A 16775-nucleotide genomic window follows, 5' to 3' on the forward strand; every position below is an offset into this window, starting at 1 on the left:
AGCCTAAATTAATTCAGGAGTAACATTTGACTTAACAAATCACATCATTTACATGGACTCACTGTATGTGAAATAATAGGGGTTGACATGATTTTTTGCATGACTACCCCTTCCTCTGTCCCCCATACATACAACATCTGTAAGGTCATTCTGTCCTTTCAAGCACAGATTCAACTCCAAAAGACCAGGGAGCCTGTCGAAAGCCTCACAAAAAAAGGTCAGTGATTGGTAGAAGGTTAACAATAACAAATCAGACATTGAATATGTCTTTAGGCATGGTCAAGTTAATAATTATGCTGTGGACGTATTCAAACCCCCCCCCCAGACACGTCAAAGATACAGTCGTCCTTCGGAACAGAACTGAGCTGCAGGACAGGAAGGAAACTGCTCAGGGATTTCACCATGAGGCCATTGGTGATTTTAAAACAGCTACAGAGTTCAATGTCTGATGGTAGAAAACTGAGGATGGATCAACAACATTGTCCACAATAATGACCTAAATGACAGAGTGAATACAATACAAATATACAGAATCAAAATATTCCAAAACAAGGCATTAAAGTAATACTGCAAAAAAAACACAGGAATAAACGTTTTGGCCTAAATGCAAAGCCTTATGTTTGGGGGTAAATCCAACAACACATCACTGATTAACTGTCTCGTTATTTTCAGGCATGATGGTGGCTGCACCACGGTATGTGTATACTTGACATCGGAAAAAGACGGAGGGTTTTCAGAATAAAAACAAACAGGATGGAGCTAAGCACAGGAAAAATCCTAGAGGAAAACCTGCTTCAGTCTGCTTTACACCAGACACTGGGAGATGAATTCACCTTTCAGCAGGACAATAACTTAAAACACAAGGCCAAATCTACACTGGAGTTGCTTACCAAGAAGACAGTGAATGTTCCTGAGTGGCCGAGTTACAGTTTTGACTTAAATATATATGCCTTGACAGAGCTTGAAGAATTATGAAAAGAATAAATGGGTTAATATTGTACAATCCAGGTGAGTAGAGACGTACCCAATAAAACTCACAACTCACAACCGCTGCCAAAAGGTGAATCTAACATGTATTGACTCTGGGAGCTGAATACTTATGTAATGACTATATTTTAGTTATTTAATTAATTTTTTTTACCTTTATTTAATTTCTATTAGTCTTTTTTTTTTTTAAATACATGAAAAAAATCCGCTTTGACAGAGAATGTGGTGTAGATTGTTGGCAATTTACAATTAAATCCATTTCAATCCCACTTTGTAACAATAAAATGTAAAGAAATTGAAAGGGTATGACACTGTGTATATTGATACCGAGAGACACCACACAGTCAACAAGGAAATCTTTCTGATTGAGAGGGTGTCAAATACTTATTTCCCTCACTAAAATGCAAATAATTTTATAACATTTTTGACATGCGTTTTTCTGGATATTTTTGTTGTTATTCTGTCTCTCACTGTTCAAATAAACTTACCATTAAAATGATAGACTGATCATTTCTTTGTCAGTGGGCAAACGTACAAAATCCGCAGGGGATCAAATACTTTTTCCCCCTCATACTTAGCCTACTGTAACTACCAGAATAGCCTGGGTAGACAGGTGGCTTCAGAAATGTGAGGATGTTGGTCAGTGTGTGTAAAAGGCAGAGGTAGCAGCTCAGGTGTTTCAGAGAGAGAGAGAGAGAGAGACAGAGAGAGAGACAGAGAGAGAGACAGAGAGAGACAGAGAGAGACAGAGAGAGACAGAGAGAGAGAGGGAGAGAGAGAGACAGAGAGACAGAGAGAGACAGAGAGAGACAGCGACCAAATGATGAGAAAGCAAACATATTACTATTTGCCACACTGGAATGAATCAACCAAAAAACAGAGCAAATTGGAATGCTATCTGGCCATAAACCAAGAGACAGAGAGAGACAGAGAGAGAGAGAGAGAGAGAGAGAGACAGACAGAGAGAGACAGAGAGACAGACAGAGACAGAGATACAGAGAGACAGAGAGAGAGAGAGAGAGAGAGAGACAGAGAGACAGAGAGAGAGAGACAGAGAGAGACAGAGAGACAGAGACAGAGAGAGACAGAGAGACAGACAGAAACAGACAGACGGAGGTCTTACCCCAGGGCTCCAGCGGTGAGGAAGACTACCCAGAGATGACCCAGACTGAGGGTGAAGGCGTAGACCAACATCCCTACGAAGGACATGAGGTAGACAGCCAGGGTAGTCTGTCTGAAAGACACAATCAATGAGATATATATTTTTTAACAATATAAAATAAAAAATCAATTAAAAATAAATAATAAATAAATAGGTCAATTGATAATTACTTTATTTATTTAATTAACAAAAAGTTATGCAACACCCTATGCCCCTGTGTGAAAAGTAATTGGCCCATTACACTCAATAACTGGTTGTTCCACCTTTAGCTGCTATGACTCTAACCAAACACTTCCTGTAGTTGATCAGTCTCTCACATCGCTGTGGAGGAATTCTGGCCCACTCTTCCATGCAGAACCGCTTTAACTCAGCGACATTTGTGGGTTTTCAAGCATGAACTGGTCGTTTCAAGTCCTGTCACAACATCTCAATAGGGAATAAGTCTGGACTTTGACTAGGCCATTCCAAAACTTCAAATTTGTTGCTTTTTAGACATTTTCATGTAGACTTGATTGTGTGTTTTGGATCATTGTCTTGCTGCATGACCCAGCTGTGCTTCAGCTTCAGCTCACAGACGGATGGCCTGACATTCTCCTGTACAATTGTCCGATACAGAGCAGAATTCCATGGTTCCTTCTATTAAGGCAAGTCGTCCAGGTCCTGAGGCAGCAAAGCATCCCCAAACCTTCACACTACCCCCACCATGCTGTTGGTATGAGGTTCTTACTGTGGAATGCAGTGTTTGGTTTTCACCAGACATAATAGGACCTATGTCATCCAAAAAGTGGACTTAAGTTTTCCAGAAAGCACCTGGATGACCACCAATACTCTTGGAAGAATGTTCTATGGACAGACGAGTCAAAAGTATAACAATGTTTTGGACGATACATGTGCTGTGTACGTCTTTAGACAGCGATTGCCAACCAATGAACTGATCGTGAACAACACTTACGGATGTCTCCGTCCGTTGAACTGAGAGGACGGAGTGGGGCAGGAAACAAGGTCAGGTAAACAGACAATGTCGGTGATGGGGCTGATTGGCTCAGGAGACTGGTTGACTGCCAGTTATTGGGACTGATGTCATCCGTAGACAGGGATTCTGATGAACCAACCAGAGCAGACCTCAGCTAAAAATGGCCTCTATGACATCATCTTACCTAGGGTTCTAGATCAATGATGTGTTCGTATATTCATACTGGAGTGCCAGAGGGTACTCACAGTGCACTCTGGGCTTTTGAAAAATTCAGAACGTTGGTCAGATTGTCCCGCTTCGCTCTCTGAAGCGTTCATAGCGCACACTGGACGCTCCTCTGAACGAGGAGCTGGGTTGACCTGAGCGTTCTGACCTCACAACGGCAGTCAAGCACCCAAGCTAACATGGCTAACGTTGGCTAGCTTGCTAGCTACTTCCAGACACATAATGAGAGAACAGCTCACTCTTGACCATTTTACTCTCCCTAGAAGAGCTGGTTAGGCTGTTGTCATGTTATCCAGAGCGTAGGTGACTGTACCTGTGCTGCTGGCAACTATTTCATTACGCTTTTTGGCCAACGTTTACTGACACCGGCCATATTCAGCGGGTGTTGAGTGTTAGTAAATTCATCAGTTATTCTGTGCTGCAGCGAGAGTGCTCTGAAATCGGAGTAGATAGCCAGAGTGAATTTACGAACGCACCCTTAAAATTGACATCATGTGCCCATTTAATATCTAAGATAAAGACAGAATTGTGTTGGCATATTAAATAGTTTCACAGAACAAGCGGTTCTATCTCTCAAATCAAGCTGTAACAGTACATTTTTTCCTACGCGGAGCACAAATATTATAAAAAAACTGGATGTCATGAGTGACTCAGTATGCCGTTTCGTCCTATAGTATATTATTTTTAATCCCAGGCCCCCGTCCTCGCAGGAAGCCTTTTGGCTTTTGGTAGGCCGTCATTGTAAATAAGAATTTGTTCTTAACTGACTTGCCTAGTTAAATAAAGGTGAAAAAAAAAAACCGACATGAAACAGCAAACAACATGAAACAAGGCCAGCCAAGAAGAAAAAACAATGCTAATCAACATCCTGTATAGTCAAGTAGACGGAAGTCACACACAGCGGGTCAACAACATGAAAAGGATAAAACATGGACAGTACAGAACTCAAGACAATAGCATCACACAAGTCCATTGGTGAGAGTTGCTCAGTGAGTTTCTTTCCCAGCGTTTCAAAACTGGTTGAAAAAAATCAATGAAACCAGCTTTGTGTCCACTGGGTCGGTTCCAGACAGTGTTTGGAAACATATGGGAATACTGTATCTTATTCCACATCTCTGCATCTCCATACCTCCCGTCCCCCTGTCCCCGTGTCCCCCTGTCGCCCGTCCCCCTGTCCCCCTGTCGCACGTCCCCCTGTCGCACGTCCCCCTGTCCCCTGTCCCCCTGTCCCCCTGTCGCCCGTCCCTGTCGCCCGTCCCCCTGTCGCCCGTCCCCCTGTCGCCCGTCCCACTGTCGCCCGTCCCTGTCGCCCGTCCCCCTGTCGCCCGTCCCCCCGTCCCTGTCGCCCGTCCCCCTGTCGCCCGTCCCCCTGTCGCCCGTCCCCCAGTCCCTGTCGCCCGTCCCCCTGTCGCCCGTCCCCCTGTCGCCCGTCCCCCCGTCCCTGTCGCCCGTCCCTCCATCCCCCCGTCCCCGTCCCCCCGTCGCCTGTCCCCCCGTCGCCCGTCCCCCCGTCGCCTGTCCCCCTGTCGCCCGTCCCCCTGTTGCCCTGTCCCCCGTCCCCCCGTCACCCGTCCCCCCGTCGCCTGTCCCCCTGTCGCCCGTCCCCCTGTTGCCCTGTCCCCCTGTCGCCCGTCCCCCTGTCGCCCGTCCCCCTGTCGCCCGTCCCTGTCGCCCGTCCCTCCATCCCCCCGTCCCCCTGTCGCCCGTCCCCCTGTCGCCCGTCCCCCTGTCCCCGTCCCCTGTCCCCCGTCCCCCCGTCGCCTGTCCCCCGTCCCCCTGTTGCCCTGTCCCCCGTCGCCCTGTCCCCGCGTCGCCCGTCCCCCGTCCCCCTGTCGCCCGTCCCCCTGTCCAGAGTCCCTTCCTGCTTCCTTTAATGATGTAAAATGTACTGTAGTTACTAGGGTTGCAAAATTCCGGCAACTTTCAATAAATTCCCTGGTTTTCCCGAAGTCCCAGTTGGAGAATTCCCAGAATAAGCAGGAAATCTGGTATTCTCCAACCAGGATTTATGGGAAAAAACAGGGAATTTATTGAAAGTTCCCAGAATTTTGCAACCCTAGTAGTGACCCATGAGAAATTCACGTTAAATAACCTAGACTTTACTTACTTGTATGTTTTGGTTCTGTCCAGCCAGATACCACAGATCAGCGACCCCACCATGCCAGCGATAACGATGGTGAGGCCTATCCTCCCTGCATTCAACTCTTCACCCTGCGGGTCAGAACAGACAGGCAGACGACAGTAGGGTTAGTGTGTGTGTGTTTCTATGTAGCTCTGGTCAAACGTAGTACGCTATATAGGGAATTCTGTGCCATTGGGAAGCATCCCATGTCTCAGGGTTACCCTTGTGCATGCTACTCTAACCCAGTGGTTCCCAAACTGTGGAGCGCAAGGTTGGCAAGGACCCCACCCCCAAAAAACAACAACTTAGTCCAGCTTTAAACTTACTCCTGAAAGTTGTAACAGTAGATTTTTAAAAATTGGGTAGTACATCATCAGTTCATCTTGTCATGTTACTTCAGACCTTAGAGAGATATTTATAACTGGTCAGTAATGTTCAGATCAACTAGTCCAAGTCAGCTAACGTTTTTTTAGCTAGCTTTTTTTAGCTAGCTTTTTTTAGCTCATAGATTTTGGTTGTAAATGTTTGAGTCACTCAAACATCCCATGAACACACATAAGGCATGGCAACATGTGTAGAATTGCAACAACAACAAAAAATTAGCAAATGATCTGCAACCCATTGCAAAATGTGTATTATTGCAGGAAATGTAAAACCTGCAAACTTCTTCTCTCCGCCAACAAGGGGGGTGTGAACAAGGGGGGCCTGAGTGAACAAGGGGGGCCTGAGTGAAAAAGTTTGGGAACAACCTGCACTAAACAACTGTTGACTATACTGGAAAGGTTTCTGAGAGATGTCTTCAGTGTTGAACAGAGGAATGAGATAAATGTGATGCTATACAGCAGGTGGGTCAAACTCCACGGAGGGCAGAGTCTCTGCAGGTTTTTGGTATTTCCTTTCAACTACGACCTAGACAACCAGGTGAGAGAAGTTCCTTAATAAATCAGTGACCTAGACAACCAGGTGAGGGGAGTTCCTTAATAAATCAGTGACCTAGACAACCAGGTGAGGGGAGTTCCTTAATAAATCAGTGACCTAGACAACCAGGTGAGAGGAGTTCCTTAATAATCAGTGACCTAGACAACCAGGTGAGGGGAGTTCCTTAATAATCAGTGACCTAGACAACCAGGTGAGAGGAGTTCCTTAATAATCAGTGACCTAGACAACCAGGTGAGGGGAGTTCCTTAATAAATCAGTGACCTAGACAACCAGGTGAGAGGAGTTCCTTAATAATCAGTGACCTAGACAACCAGGTGAGGGGAGTTCCTTAATAATCAGTGACCTAGACAACCAGGTGAGGGGAGTTCCTTAATAATCAGTGACCTAGACAACCAGGTGAGAGGAGTTCCTTAATAATCAGTGACCTAGACAACCAGGTGAGGGGAGTTCCTTAATAAATCAGTGACCTAGACAACCAGGTGAGGGGAGTTCCTTAATAATCAGTGACCTAGACAACCAGGTGAGAGGAGTTCCTTAATAATCAGTGACCTAGACAACCAGGTGAGGGGAGTTCCTTAATAAATCAGTGACCTAGACAACCAGGTGAGAGGAGTTCCTTAATAATCAGTGACCTAGACAACCAGGTGAGGCGAGTTCCTTAATAATCAGTGACCTAGACAACCAGGTGAGGGGAGTTCCTTAATAAATCAGTGACCTAGACAACCAGGTGAGGCGAGTTCCTTAATAATCAGTGACCTAGACAACCAGGTGAGGCGAGTTCCTTAATAATCAGTGACTTAGACAACCAGGTGAGGGGCGTGACAACCCTCTGTCCCCACGTACTGCCACCCGGTGACCACCCTCTCTCCCCACGTACTGCCAGAGCAGCGAAAGGCAAGGGTGGTAAGGGGGGAACACCGGGGCCGTGTTTGGTAAGGGGTGAACACCGGGGACGTGTTAGGTAAGGGGTGAACACCGTGTTTGGTAAGGGGGGAACACCGGGCTGTGTTAGGTAAGGGGGGAACACCCTGTTTGGTAAGGGGGGGAACACCGTGTTTGGTAAGGGGGGAACACCGGGGCCGTGTTAGGTAAGGGGGGAACACCGTGTTAGGTAAGGGGGGAACACCGTGTTAGGTAAGGGGGGAACACCGTGTTAGGTAAGGGGGGAACACCGTGTTTGGTAAGGGGGGAACACCGTGTTAGGTAAGGGGGGAACACCGGGGCTGTGTTAGGTAAGGGGGAACACCGGGGACGTGTTAGGTAAGGGGGGAACACCGGGTTAGGTAAGGGGGGAACACCGTGTTAGGTAAGGGGGGAACACCGTGTTAGGTAAGGCGGGGAACACCGGGGACGTGTTTGGTAAGGGGGAACACCGGGGACGTGTTAGGTAAGGGGGGAACACCGGGTTAGGTAAGGGGGGAACACCGGGGACGTGTTTGGTAAGGGGGGAACACCGTGGAAGTGTTTGGTAAGGGGGGAACACCGTGTTAGGTAAGGGGGGAACACCGGGGACGTGTTTGGTAAGGGGGGAACACCGTGTTTGGTAAGGGGGGGACACCGTGTTAGGTAAGGGGGGAACACCGTGTTAGGTAAGGGGGGAACACCGTGTTAGGTAAGGGGGGAACACCGTGTTAGGTAAGGGGGGAACACCGTGTTAGGTAAGGGGGGAACACCGTGTTAGGTAAGGGGGGAACACCGTGTTAGGTAAGGGGGGAACACCGTGTTAGGTAAGGGGGGAACACCGTGTTAGGTAAGGGGGGAACACCGTGTTTGGTAAGGGGGGAACACCGTGTTAGGTAAGGGGGGAACACCGTGTTTGGTAAGGGGGGAACACCGGGGACGTGTTTGGTAAGGGGGGGAACACCGTGTTTGGTAAGGGGGGAACACCGGGGCCGTTAGGTAAGGGGGGGAACACCGGGTTAGGTAAGGGGGGAACACCGGGGCCGTTAGGTAAGGGGGGAACACCGGGGCCGTTAGGTAAGGGGGGAACACCGGGGCCGTTAGGTAAGGGGGGAACACCGGGGCCGTTAGGTAAGGGGGGAACACCGTGTTAGGTAAGGGGGGAACACCGTGTTAGGTAAGGGGGGAACACCGTGTTTGGTAAGGGGGGAACACCGTGTTAGGTAAGGGGGGAACACCGGGGCCGTGTTAGGTAAGGGGGGAACACCGTGTTTGGTAAGGGGGGAACACCGTGTTAGGTAAGGGGGGAACACCGTGTTAGGTAAGGGGGGAACACCGTGTTAGGTAAGGGGGGAACACCGTGTTTGGTAAGGGGGGAACACCGTGTTAGGTAAGGGGGGAACACCGTGTTTGGTAAGGGGTGAACACCGGGGCCGTGTTAGGTAAGGGGGGAACACCGTGTTAGGTAAGGGGGGAACACCGTGTTAGGTAAGGGGGGAACACCGTGTTAGGTAAGGGGGGAACACCGTGTTAGGTAAGGGGGGAACACCGTGTTTGGTAAGGGGTGAACACCGGGGCCGTGTTTGGTAAGGGGGGAACACCGGGGCCGTTAGGTAAGGGGGGGGAACACCGGGGACGTGTTAGGTAAGGGGTGAACACCGTGTTTGGTAAGGGGTGAACACCGGGGCCGTGTTTGGTAAGGGGGGAACACCGGGGGCCGTTAGGTAAGGGGGGAACACCGTGTTAGGTAAGGGGGGAACACCGTGTTTGGTAAGGGGGGAACACCGGGGACGTGTTAGGTAAGGGGGGAACACCGTGTTTGGTAAGGGGGGAACACCGGGGCCGTGTTAGGTAAGGGGGGAACACCGGGGCCGTGTTAGGTAAGGGGGGAACACCGGGGCTGTGTTAGGTAAGGGGGGAACACCGTGTTAGGTAAGGGGGGAACACCGTGTTAGGTAAGGGGTGAACACCGGGTTTGGTAAGGGGGGAACACCGTGTTAGGTAAGGGGGGAACACCGTGTTTGGTAAGGGGTGAACACCGGGTTTGGTAAGGGGGGAACACCGGGTTTGGTAAGGGGGGAACACCGGGTTAGGTAAGGGGTGAACACCGTGTTAGGTAAGGGGGGAACACCGGGGACGTGTTAGGTAAGGGGGGAACACCGTGTTAGGTAAGGGGTGAACACCGTGTTAGGTAAGGGGGGAACACCGGGGCCGTGTTAGGTAAGGGGGGAACACCGTGTTTGGTAAGGGGGGAACACCGTGTTAGGTAAGGGGGGGAACACCGTGTTTGGTAAGGGGGGAACACCGTGTTAGGTAAGGGGGGAACACCGTGTTTGGTAAGGGGGGGAACACCGTGTTTGGTAAGGGGGGGAACACCGTGTTAGGTAAGGGGGGAACACCGGGGCCGTGTTAGGTAAGGGGGGGAACACCGTGTTAGGTAAGGGGGGAACACCGGGGCTGTGTTAGGTAAGGGGGGAACACCGTGTTAGGTAAGGGGGGAACACCGTGTTAGGTAAGGGGGGAACACCGTGTTTGGTAAGGGGGGAACACCGTGTTTGGTAAGGGGGGAACACCGTGTTTGGTAAGGGGGGAACACCGGGGCTGTGTTAGGTAAGGGGGGAACACCGTGTTAGGTAAGGGGGGAACACCGTGTTTGGTAAGGGGGGAACACCGTGTTAGGTAAGGGGGGGAACACCGTGTTAGGTAAGGGGGGAACACCGTGTTAGGTAAGGGGGGAACACCGTGTTTGGTAAGGGGGGAACACCGGGGCCGTGTTAGGTAAGGGGGGGAACACCGTGTTAGGTAAGGGGGGAACACCGGGGCCGTGTTAGGTAAGGGGGGGAACACCGTGTTTGGTAAGGGGGGGAACACCGTGTTAGGTAAGGGGGGGAACACCGTGTTAGGTAAGGGGGGGAACACCGTGTTTGGTAAGGGGGGAACACCGTGTTAGGTAAGGGGGGGAACACCGTGTTAGGTAAGGGGGGAACACCGGGGACGTGTTAGGTAAGGGGGGAACACCGGGGACGTGTTAGGTAAGGGGGGAACACCGTGTTAGGTAAGGGGGGAACACCGTGTTAGGTAAGGGGGGAACACCGTGTTAGGTAAGGGGGGGAACACCGTGTTAGGTAAGGGGGGGAACACCGGGGCCGTTAGGTAAGGGGGGGAACACCGGGGCCGTTAGGTAAGGGGTGAACACCGGGGCCGTGTTTGGTAAAGAGTCTTGGTTCAAATCACTTACAGTAATGTCTTTTAACCTTTTACTATACTTGTAGAATAATGTATCCATTGTTAACCTAATCATATGGTCATGTTCCAGTGGCCACATAAAGAGGATCGGACTTACAGGGTGCAGTAAATGAGGGAAGGACGATAATGTCTGGAGTGGGGTCTACTGTACATGTTCCTGCTGGTCTTTATATCCCCACATACAGGGAAGCGATCAGGACTTACAGGGTAGTCATCGAGTCGTCTCTCCTTATCATTTATCATATACTGTAGGCTACTTGGCATAATGCCTGTATTGTTACTCAAATTATTCTTGTTCCAGTATTTCAATGCTGTGTTTGACTGTAGTGTTTCAGTGCCCGCGGGCTGCAGTAAAGAGCAGAGCGATCAGGACATGCTATAGGGTACAGCAGAAGAGGGAACGACAACAGTGTGTCTATTGTGATCTAAATGAGACTCGCTCCAGCTGTAGTTGCACTGTTTTCAATGAATAGTCCCAGTGTTCCCATAATGCACTGTAGAGCCAACAGGTTCAGAACTGAGTTACAGTGTTCCCATAATGCACTGTAGATCCAACAGGGTCAGAACTGAGTTACAGTGTTCCCATAATGCACTGTAGAGCCAACAGGTTCAGAACTGAGTTCTAGTGTTCCCATAATGCACTGTAGATCCAACAGGGTCAGAACTGAGTTACAGTGTTCCCATAATGCACTGTAGAGCCAACAGGGTCAGGGTCAGAACTTAATTGTATATACACCACAGGAGGCTGTGAGCCGTTGTGAGCCGTCCTCCCTTCAGCAGCCTCCTGTGGTCCACACAGTGAGTGGAGGAAAGAAGGGCAGCACTTACAGGGTAATGTTCGATGATCATGCGGTTCAGTAGTGTGCCAACAGCATAGAAGCAGCCCACGTTCAGTCCTGTGGGAGAGAGAGAGACACAGTGAGATACAGCCAATAGGGACTCGGCACACTCGGAGAGCAGCCAATAAGGGTTGACGTTAGAGGTAGGTCGCCCGTCCGTGGTTGATAACAGTATTAACAGAGGCAAAGGGGATCAGTGAGTCAGGAGAGAGAGAGAGAGAGGTAGTGGTTAGGGTTGTTACGGTGACCGTATTACCGCCACGCCGTTGGTCACGAGTCATGACTGCAGTCAAATTCCACGTGACCGTTTAGTCACGGTAATTAGGTTTCTCCAAGCTCTGATGCTGCTGGATGGTCATTAGTAGCCTACCAAACTAGCTAACTGCCTGGTACTCAGCACTCTATTGTCCCTCTAATCACTCTGACATCAATGTACCGTAATTTCCGGACTATTGAGGGCACCTGAATATAAGCCGCACCCACTGAATTTAAAAAATATATATATTTTGAACATAAATAAGCCGCACATGTCTATAAGCCGCAGGTGCCTACCGGTACGTTGAAACAAATTAACTTTACACAGGCTTTAACGAAACACGGCTTGTAACAAAAAATTTGAAAGCGGGAAAAATCCATATATTAGCCGCGTCATTGTTTAAGCCGCGAGGTTCAAAGCGTGGGAAAAAAGTTGCGGCTTATAGTCCGGAAATTACGGTAAATGTAATGGAAAATCTAATCAAACACTTCATGAGAGCCTATGAGTTCTATAGTCTATGCAATTGCGTGATAAAACAGAGTGATGGCCTCTATTAAAAAGAGGAGGATCCCATCAGCTTTCTATAGGCTAGGCCTACTATATTTATTTCTCAACTTTCCTAACATTAAGCACATTGCATCTCTTTACAACAGGAGTATAGCCTACCTGGATGGCATGAAAATGAACCACGGGAAAAGTGTCCTCCATTTGCTATTTAAGTGCATAGATGTCATGTATTTTTTCCCTTGACCTTGTTTCAGACAGGTGCATGAAAATTGTCCATTCTAAATAAAAACTAATGTCACAAATACATTATTTAGTATATGTAAATGACAAGATTAAACCAAGAATAGTCTGATGTGTGACAATATTAGCCTATCACTTGTGAATGATGCCCAGCGTAAGAAACAATGCCTTTTTTGGTGACTTTTTATAAATCATAGTCGCACGCCTCTCATGTAGCCTAGCTCATCGGCCTATATGTTTTGATAAGGTTTGCATCACAACTAAAGTGGCCAAATAACTTCTTAAAATGAAGCGCATTAATCCACTTTACAAGGGTTGTAGAGCCTAATACAAAACATTATTTAGCCTAACCTGTGCTTTACTACTAGTTGAGTAAAGGAACACAAAACATTGACTCAAAGGGAAGCTACAAATGGTAAATATTGTTATATAAAATAAAATATAAAATTAAAAGAAACATTCACAGTAAAACTTTTTTGCCCTCAGTAAAAAAAAGTTTCACTGTGAACGTTTATTTTTATTTTTGGGCAAATGTAAAAACACTACAGTATTTCAGATATATCAACAGTGCAGTCTAAGATATTGTTATGGACTGTCTTTTCTACTGTTACATATCTTTGGCTAAGATTTTTAAAAAGGAGATTTAAAAAGGTAAATTATATCCGTGTTGTATGCCTCTTATGTACATACAATGTTAAATGTCACGTAACAAAATGTACTGTACTTTTTTAAAACGTAGATTGTATATTTCTTTGTTAACCGCTCAACACAGAATAGCTGAATGTGCGCACTCCCTCAAATCGTTAGGAGAAAATATCCGTTCTATTTTATTCAGCTTCGTTCGATTGTATTCTTCATACTATAAAATAATGCCACGGAATTCTAAGCAAATCTTGTCTGCTAAATGAACTAGTGTAGCCCCACAGCCATATGACACAGCCACATCAGGACCTGCTAAATGAACTAGTGTAGCCCTCAGCCATATGGCACAACCAGATCAGGACCTGCTAAATGAACTAGTGTAGCCCACAGCCATATGGCATAACCAGATCAGGACCTGCTAAATGAACTAGTGTAGCCCTCAGCCATATGACACAGCCACATCAGGACCTGCTAAATGAACTAGTGTAGCCCACAGCCATATGGCATAACCAGATCAGGACCTGCTAAATGAACTAGTGTAGCCCACAGCCATATGGCATAGCCACATCAGGACCTGCTAAATGAACTAGTGTAGCCCCACAGCCATATGACACAGCCACATCAGGACCTGCTAAATGAACTAGTGTAGCCCACAGCCATATGGCATAACCAGATCAGGACCTGCTAAATGAACTAGTGTAGCCCTCAGCCATATGGCATAACCAGATCAGGACCTGCTAAATGAACTAGTGTAGCCCTCAGCCATATGGCATAACCAGATCAGGACCTGCTAAATGAACTAGTGTAGCCCTCAGCCATATGGCACAACCAGATCAGGACCTGCTAAATGAACTAGTGTAGCCCTCAGCCATATGGCATAACCAGATCAGGACCTGCTAAATGAACTAGTGTAGCCCACAGCCATATGGCATAACCAGATCAGGACCTGCTAAATGAACTAGTGTAGCCCACAGCCATATGGCACAACCAGATCAGGACCTGCTAAATGAACTAGTGTAGCCCACAGCCATATGGCATAACCAGATCAGGACCTGCTAAATGAACTAGTGTAGCCCACAGCCATATGGCCTAGTCAGATCAGGACCTGCTAAATGAACTAGTGTAGCCCACAGCCATATGGCATAACCAGATCAGGACCTGCTAAATGAACTAGTGTAGCCCACAGCCATATGGCATAACCAGATCAGGACCTGCTAAATGAACTAGTGTAGCCCACAGCCATATGGCCTAGCCACATCAGGACCTGCTAAATGAACTAGTGTAGCCCACAGCCATATGGCATAACCAGATCAGGACCTGCTAAATGAACTAGTGTAGCCCACAGCCATATGGCACAACCAGATCAGGACCTGCTAAATGAACTAGTGTAGCCCTCAGCCATATGGCACAACCAGATCAGGACCTGCTAAATGAACTAGTGTAGCCCACAGCCATATGACACAACCAGATCAGGACCTGCTAAATGAACTAGTGTAGCCCTCAGCCATATGGCACAACCAGATCAGGACCTGCTAAATGAACTAGTGTAGCCCTCAGCCATATGGCATAACCAGATCAGGACCTGCTAAATGAACTAGTGTAGCCCACAGCCATATGGCATAACCAGATCAGGACAACTCAGAGTTGTCTGTTCTATTCTGTTCTGTTCTATTCTGTTCTTCTGAAATAGACTACATTTTCTTCATATCATGTTTCTTTAGACCTGTCTAAAATAAATTATGGATTTATTGTGAAGGTGTAGGTGCTATATTACATGGATTTACTGTGATGGTGTAGACTATATTACATGGATTTATTGTGATGGTGTAGACTATATTACATGGATTTATTGTGATGGTGTAGACTATATTACATGGATTTATTGTGATGGTGTAGGTGCTATATTACATGGATTTATTGTGATGGTGTAGACTATATTACATGGATTTATTAGACTTTTTAAAATGTAGACGTTCCAAAAGGTCTGAATCAGTGGCTTGTAGGCTGTGTGTGGAAGCCAGGAGATACTAAATGTGTTAATGTTAATTAAATAGGTCCTCCTACATACTTAATTATTATTTTTTAAACCAGAGAAGCACTTTATACTGCCTCACATCCCCTTTGTGCGGCCATAATGCACCCTAAAAAAAAAGAAAATCCATGCCTTTTGCAGCCCTTCTTCCTGAATTCTGCTCCGAAGCACCTCTCACTCACACGGCTCTGCATCAGGTGATCGGGTCTTTCTCACAGGCTACAAGTGAAGACAGACACGTCGGGGACGCATCCTTATCCAATTCCGAGGTGCATATTTTAAGATATTGGAAGAACTGTCCACATTTACTTTGTCGTCAGCCAACAAGATGAGTAGGCCTAACAAAGAAAAAAAAGGAAAAGCACTAGCCTATCTATTATCCCCCATTAGTACAAAAGTTGACTTATTCTGTTCTGTGCGAGAAATAAGTATTCCAGAACATAGTCTGGGACAGTTGTAGGATGTGATAGATCCCAAATGAATACAAACACTGGCATCCCAAAAACCTTTAAAAGCAATGAGGCTGACGCATCAGATGCTTCTACCCCTGCATTGCTTGTTGTCTGTTTGGGGGTTTTAGGCTGGATTTCTGTACAGCACTTTGAGATATCAGCTGATGTAAAAAGGGCTTTATAAATACATTTGATTGATTAAGATCAGAACGTTTAGCACATTTTTGGGGGATAAACTATTAGGCTATTTCTTCACATTACAAGCGCAGCAATGCGCACACGGCAGTAGGCTATAACTGCAAATGCTCCTTTAGCTGGAAAAACACCATTATCTAAAATGACCACAAATGAAATTATGAGCGTTAAGCTTTTATGATAAAAGGTGCATTTTTAAATGGTGAAAATTGTCTTCCACAAACTTGAAACTCACGTGCTGTAAATTACCACGAGACCGACAGTTATTTGCTTGATAATCATCGGCAGACGAAATGTCGTGACCGCAACAGCTCTAGTAGTGAAACCAGGCCAGGGGGAAACACATGTAGCCACAGTATCACACACAGTGTAGAGACACACAGTATCACACACACACACAGTGTAGAGACACACAGTATCACACACACACACACAGTGTAGAGACACACAGTATCACACACACACACACAGTGTAGAGACACACAGTATCACACACACACACACAGTGTAGAGACACACAGTGTAGAGACACACAGTATCACACACAGTGTAGAGACACACAGTGTAGAGACACACAGTATCACACACAGTGTAGAGACACACAGTGTAGAGACACACAGTATCACACACACACACACACACAGTGTAGAGACACACAGTATCACACACACACACAGTGTAGAGACACAGTATCACACACAGTGTAGAGACACACAGTGTAGAGACACACAGTATCACACACAGTGTAGAGACTCACAGTATCACACACACACAGCATGGCCTTAGCAGTTTAGTTTAATGTCCTGGTACACAACAAGGACACCATTATCCACCTTGCCCAGACAATGACCCTAACCCATATCAGAGAGGTCAGGAGAGGAGACAAAACCAAGCTGATACTATTCCCTATATAGTGCACTACTACAGACCAGGGCCCTATTCCCTATATAGTGGTACTACTATAGACCAGAGCCCTATTCCCTATATAGTGGTACTACTATAGACCAGAGCCCTATTCCCTATATAGTGCACAACTATAGACCAGAGCCCTATTCCCT

General features: G+C 47.1%; 1 protein-coding gene across 3 annotated transcripts in view; it reads right to left on the bottom strand.

The window, feature by feature from the left end:
* LOC115175156 (feline leukemia virus subgroup C receptor-related protein 2) overlaps positions 1-16775 on the bottom strand; it is a 48959-nt gene that overhangs the window by 10807 nt on the left and 21377 nt on the right. For all 3 annotated transcript variants that reach the window (XM_029734385.1, XM_029734386.1, XM_029734383.1), the window contains exons 4-6: positions 11383-11450; positions 5455-5558; positions 2111-2221 (exon numbers count right to left, since the gene is read on the bottom strand). In XM_029734385.1, coding sequence (XP_029590245.1) covers positions 2111-2221; positions 5455-5558; positions 11383-11450 — 283 coding nt within the window. The remainder of the gene's footprint in view (positions 1-2110; positions 2222-5454; positions 5559-11382; positions 11451-16775) is intronic.

The sequence above is a fragment of the Salmo trutta genome, chromosome 35, assembly GCF_901001165.1.
Source record: "Salmo trutta chromosome 35, fSalTru1.1, whole genome shotgun sequence".
NCBI classification, from domain to species: Eukaryota; Metazoa; Chordata; class Actinopteri; order Salmoniformes; family Salmonidae; genus Salmo; species Salmo trutta.